The sequence below is a fragment of the Elephantulus edwardii genome, unplaced genomic scaffold (genome assembly GCF_000299155.1).
Source record: "Elephantulus edwardii isolate Elephantulus edwardi_28Jun2011 unplaced genomic scaffold, EleEdw1.0 scaffold00036, whole genome shotgun sequence".
NCBI classification, from domain to species: domain Eukaryota; kingdom Metazoa; phylum Chordata; class Mammalia; order Macroscelidea; family Macroscelididae; genus Elephantulus; species Elephantulus edwardii.
The window spans coordinates 15950148-15956662 of record NW_006399786.1 but is presented as its reverse complement, the minus strand read 5'-3'; the positions used below and the strand labels follow the sequence as shown (position 1 = coordinate 15956662).

At 40.0% G+C, this 6515-nt stretch overlaps 1 protein-coding gene across 1 annotated transcript in view; it reads left to right on the top strand.

The window, feature by feature from the left end:
• Positions 1–6515, top strand: part of NDUFAF6 (NADH dehydrogenase (ubiquinone) complex I, assembly factor 6) — a 37671-nt gene that overhangs the window by 24776 nt on the left and 6380 nt on the right. Inside the window, exon 8 of the mRNA XM_006884576.1 lies at positions 960–1021. Coding sequence (XP_006884638.1) covers positions 960–1021 — 62 coding nt within the window. The remainder of the gene's footprint in view (positions 1–959; positions 1022–6515) is intronic.

Here is a 6515-nt window from a genome sequence, read left to right as displayed (position 1 = left end):
TTTTGTGTGCGTGTACCATCAAATCAGATCTGACTGGTACAGGAGGATATTGCGCCTCCTTCTCCGGCAGAGCGTCTGGTGGATTTGAACCGCGTTCCTCTGGGATTGCTGTGCAGCTTCTTGCCACTAGGCCACCAGAGCTCCCCATGCTTAGCACTTTTTATTCCTAGTATATTCTGAAGTTGTTGTTGTGTGCCACTGAGTCAGAACCAACCCATAGCTGACCCTTCAGTGAGTTTTCAGAAGCAGTAAACGGTACGGGAGGAGATTGTCCATCCTTCTCCCGCAGAGCAGCTGGTGGATTCAAACTGTGTGCCTTGGTGATTGCAGTGCAATTTCTTACCACTAGGCCCCCAGAGCTCCCTCCTGATAGAAGTTTTATTATTGGCTTGTTGCCTTCTTCTCTTTAGCCATTCAGTGAGAACTGACTCAAAGCTGACCCTCCAGTGAGTTCAGAGATATAAGCTGCTTTGTGGAGGAAAGATGGGCAGTCTCCTCCCCTGTGATTTACAGCCCCTGAAAACCCACTGCAGGGTCAGTTATGAGGCAGTTCCAGCTCGACAGACAGTACATAACAACAGGTTCTAGTGGGTTTGAGTTGGTGATTTTCATTTATTCTTCACGAGTATAAGGCTAGAGGTGCAAAGTTTTATTCTAAGACAGTTCAAGGCATTTTGGGGAATGCCAGAGCCAATCTGTGAGAAGGAATGGAATTTTTAAAATAGTGACTATGGTATCCTGAGTTCTTCAGGGCTAGGAAATCTATTTCATCAGTAGGAGATGAGATGATTGCTTTTGAGAGGGTCCCAAACTGTGGGGGTGTTTGGTGGTTTTTTTTTAAGGATAAAATAAGTTTTTATTTATAGTCTTAAATCCTAGTGTTATTTTGTGTTCACTTTTAAAGGGAGAATGTTTATTTCCAGAAATGTTTATCTATCAAAACCATTTCCTTTTCTCTTTTCAGGCTAGGTCCTTCCACAAAAGCGTTCCTGTCAAAGCATTTCCTGCTTTTCTTCAGACGGTAAGGAGATTAACAGAAAAGGCTCTATAATTAGTGGAACAGATGTTTGTAATCTTTATTTGAGAAAGATGATAATACAGTTTTTTAGTTTGCAGCCTTTGGTTTTGTTTCCCTCCCTTGTGATGAGTTTTATTCCCGTTTTAGCCATGGTTTTCCTTGTATTTCCTTCAGGTGGGTGAGCAGAGTTGGTAGCACAGACTGCAGCCAGACTACATGTGTTTGAATCTACTTTGCCACCCACTTACCTTAGGACCTGAAGTTCCTTAACATCTATGTTCCTCAGTGTCCTCATACGTAAAATAGGAATAATAAAGAGCACCTGTCCCATTGCCTCCTTAACTTACCTATCTTTACATACCCAACACCTGTTGTCATCAAGTTCATGCTGATTCTGACCATATAGGACAGAGGAGAACTGCCCCATAGGGTTTCCAAGGCCACAGTCTTTGTAGGCGCCGACTGCCACACCTGCCACATTGGTCATCTGTAAAGTGGCCGGTGGCGTGGATGCTACATAGTTTTTTAAATATTTTTATTATGATTTGAGTGAAAGTGCACAAACCACAATCAATCATCCATATACATTTTGGTTTGAAACTTTTTCTCTATAGTGACCATGTTAGTAACACTCGTCCACAGACCGTTACTCAGTCAGCTGCATCATCTTAACCCATAAAGCTTTTAAAAATTAGAGGTTCTTAGAAGGGGATTGGTGCCTAGAGGAATCCATGGTGTTAAAAATTCCCTCTAGTGATTCTGATGTATAGCCAGATGTGGAAGCTAGTTCTAAAGTACATGAACAAATGATCAGACTAAAACTCTTTACCATCAACTCATAGCTGATCCTACAGCTAGTTTCCAAAGCTTTATCATGGGAAGAGGGCAGCTGGTGGATTCAAATTGTCAGAGAAGCGTGACCTTTGAAAAATCAGTGCAACTTCCTACAAAATGCACCCCCAGTGTTGTTAGGAGACTTAGTTTCATAACATTTTTGGCTAGGTAATTTCATACATTATTTTTATTCTTCCTAGACATCTTTTAGATTCCCAGGCATGCAGATTGAAAGTTTATGTGCTTTTTCCAGTACCAAACATACCTTTCTTCTTCTTCCCTAAAGCATCAAATATATTTCAAGTTTTATTTCTGTCCATTGACCTCTTTTATTCTCTTAAATCTGAATGTTTGTTAATTTTGTTTATTGATTTTGCTTATTATGAAAGTAATACATTATAAAGTATTACATTAATTAGAATGAATTAATTATAATTAATTGAAGTATGAAAGTAAGATGTCAATTAAATGTTTATAGACCATGATGTTGTTGAGAACTGTCATGTCAGAATCGATCCATAGCTGACCCGCCAGCAGGTTTTCAAAGGCAATTAACCACACAGGAGAAGATTGCCCATCCTTCTCCCGGGGAGCAGCTGGTGGCTTCAAACCGCATACCTTTGAGATTACAGCACAACTTCTTGCCACTAGGCCACTAGAGCTCCCTTTATAGACTATAAGAGGATATAAAAGAAGCTATGAACATCTCACAGTTCTATTTTTTCCAGGGATAATATCTGTCCATCTTTTTTTGGCTTTAGGCAGATATTATCATATACATTTTTTTTGGTATAAATGAGATATCAAGCATCTCTTTCCATGTAAATTGTATTACTCTTTTTAGTGGCTATTTCTATTTAGTGACTATATTACCACCTGTTGAACTTACTTTCTAAGCCAGCTCTGTAAGATTAATTTTGTTCACTTTTGTGAAGGAAAAGAAAAGGCTATTTTTAGCCCTGGCTTGCCTATTACAGTCACTTGAGGAGTGTTTTAAAAACAAGCAGAAAAACTCAGAAACAATGGCCCCTTCCTAGACTGATTAAATAAAAATATCTGAGAGGCCAGGCCTTGCCAGCCTTCTGAAAGCTCCCCCAGTGACTGAAGTCCAGCTAGGCCTGGGAACCACTCTCTGAGAGTAGAGATTCTCTAGGTGTGATCCTGGGCTATCAGAGTAGGAACTTGTGAGACATCCAGATCCTGGGTTCTGCAAATCTACTGAAGCAGAAACTCTGGTGCTGGGGCCTGGCTGTGTTTCTGTCTTGTGCTGGGAGAAGCAGAAGTGTAACCTGAAAAAGGATGGTGTTCAGCTGGCTATTACTGTGAACTAACTGGGTAGAAACAAGGATTGAATCTTTGTGTGAGCTCTATTTAGATGCCACTGACTTGAGAAAGATAAGTATTGGTGCCCTAAAGATTGCTTCTGATATCTTGGGATCAAAGTTGCTTTTTTTTTTTTAATTTTATTTTATTTATTTTGTGTGCATGTACCGTCAAATCAGATCTGACTGGTACAGGAGGATATTGCGCCTCCTTCTCCGGCAGAGCGTCTGGTGGATTCGAACCATGTTCCTCTGGAATTGCAGTGCAGCTTCTTGCCACTAGGCCACCAGAGCTCCCCCAAAGTTGCTTTTAAAGGTGGAGTTCAAGGGGTCTGGAACAAGAAGGAAGGGTGCAGGAGTCCAGTAGGGCTGTTTGTTCCATAGTCTTCCTTCCCATGATGTTGGCCAAATGTCCTGTGCTTTGTATTCACAGAGCCAGTGTTTATCCGGCTTCCTTACAGACAGTGTATTCTTCTGTAATCAGTCTTTCACGCCAGGATGACTTGATCATAAGTTCCTGGAACACACCTTTCAATCTGATATTTAACCTAATAGACCTTCCTTTGGCATCTATCCACTACTGTTCTAAGCCTTGGCATCTGTGTTTAAAACTTGGTGGTTTAGTGGTAAAAGTTATACTGCTGACCCAAAGGCAGGTGGTTTGAATCTACTAGTTCCTCCACTTGAGAAAGATGGGCAGTCTCCTCCTGTGTGATTTAAAGCCTCTGAAAACCTGCTGGAGGGTCAGCTATGGGTAATTTCCGACTCAGAGGTACACAACAGCAACCCCTCATTAGAAGGGCTTTGTAGTATTTCTCAGAGACTTTTCTGTTGGGTTCCAAACCCAGATTAACTCCCTGCAGAAAATTTTCATTCTACCCCAAATTAAAATACCCACTGAATCAAAATCTATGTTTTACCAAGATTCTCAGATGGTTTGGGAGACAGGTCAGAGTGACCTGGAGATTTATATAGGTCCGTTATAGGGGAAAAAATTTCCTTTTTCCTGAATTGTCTGATTGACATTTTTACTAGTTGTCCTGATGGGATACTTAATATTAACTTTCAGTTCTAGAGTGCTTAATTGTGTAATTTGAAACTTTACTGGACAGTATATTGAGTGCTGAGTTTGGATTCATACAGGCCTAGTTTCAGATTCCAGCTGTGCCTTTTCTAGTTCTGTGACCTGGGTGGGCTTGCTGTTTGACTGCTGTAGGTCTCAATTTCCCATCTGTAATAAAACGTTTCTCCCATGCTATCATAAAACTCAGTGACATACATGTCACAAGGATTAAATGACATGTAAGATGCAAGCACCTGACACATCAGGTTTTTAAAAATTTATAATACTGTGTATTTATAAGAACACAGGAATATGGATGCTGTTTTACTGTGGGTAGAAGCAAGGTTTATTTCTCAAAGGATAGATTTTTTTTACTCAAGACTTTTTTTTTAATTTTTATTTTATTTTATTATTTTTGTGTGAGTGTACTGTCAAATCAGATCTGACTGGTACAGGAGGAGATTGTCCCTCCTTCCCCGGCAGAGCATCTGGTGGATTTGAACCGTGCGCCTCTGGGATTGTAGTTGCAGCTCCTTACCACTAGGCCACCAGCGCTCCCCTTACTCAAGACTTTTTTGTGTAAATGCTCCTACATACTTCTTTTTACATATATCTAGAGACTATGCAGATGAAAGTACTAACGTACCTTTTTGCAATATGCTGTAGATAGATGTCAATTCTAACTCATAGTCCCACGATATAGCAAGGTAGAATTGTCCCTGGGGATTTTTCTGGGTGGTAGTTTTTACAGACACAGATTGCCTTGTCTTTTCTCCATGGACCTTTTTATTATTATTTGCTGTCTAGTTAGAACTGACTCATAGCTGTCCCTTCAACAAGTTTTCAGAGGCTGCAAACTGTGTAGAAGATTGCCCATCTTTCTCTCATGGAGCAGCTAGTAGATTTAAATCACCTGACTTTGGGTTGGCAGCTCCGTTCCTTACCAGTAGGCCACTGGAGCCGCCTTATGCAGCCAAGGGCTTAACCATTGTGCCACCATTTTTTAAAATTTATTTATAAATAAATAAATACTTATTTATATACCTGCTCTCCGTGAGTCTCTGTGTGAGGATAGTCTTAACATTAATGAGCACCTGTGAACTCACCCTTTAACCTGAGTAGAATGCCACTGTTATATTGGTTCTACTTAGGTGTTTTCCTATCCTATCCTCCTGCCTCTGCCCTTGTTTTACCAGGTAATCAAAATTAAACCAAACCCTTTGCTGTCTAACTCATAATGACCCTGTGTTTTCCAGAGTAGAACTGCTGCAAAGGGTTTTCTTGCCTCTAGTCTGTGGAAGCAAACTGCCCTTTCAGAGTGCTGCTCAGTGAATTCAGACTATCAGCCTTTAGGATAGTGCTTGTTATTGGTTCCAAATCATAGTGACGCTGGGTAAATAGAAAATGGCCCAGTCCTGAGCTGTCCCCATTCGCTGCTTGAGCCCATCTCTAGAAGAGACTAAAAAAGACATAAATAAATGGAAATAGGTTTCAGGTCCCTGGATCAGAAGGTTGTATTACTAAGACACCAGTACTATCCAGAGAAGCCTATAGATTGACTGCAATCCAATAAAAATTCCAGCCAAATTCTTTAACTTCTATAATTCAGTCCTCAAGTTTATGTGGAATGCCAAGAGACTTTCTGGGATCATGGAGGCTGGATTAACCCTTGACTATTGCTCTGTGTTAACCAAAATAGCTACTTTAAACCTTGTAAACCAAAATAGCCCCTAAAACCATCTCAAATAATTTAGCTTAGCTAGTGAAAAAAAAAAAGACTTTTAAGAACTGTCTATGAGGAATCTAATTGACAACAGCACTTGAACCTCAAGGAGAAAGTGGTTTTATACTAAAGAAGGAGGAACAACATAGGAAAAGAGGATGAGAGTGGTTGAAGAACTTGAAGAATGTGATCACTGCCATTGAGTTATACATGGAAAAACAGTTGAATTATCTTGTTGTTATATATACTGTCAACAATAAAATTCAGGGGAAAAGACACTGAGTTTGTGCTGAATTTATGTGCTTATAAATGCATAACTCTTAGCCTAACTCCTATGTCAGGTACCCTACTGAGGATGCTGTACACAGGACTAAGGTGGGAGTGGCCCATTTTAGAAATGCAGTGTAAAACTGAATGACTTTTTTGTTTATAAGAAATGATATTAAAACAAAAATAAATTTATATAACAAAAGAACTACGCATTGTTGTTTTCCTGTCTATCTCATCCCATTGAAAACATTGTCTTATTTTGTGTGATGGGGGAAGGAAAGGGTG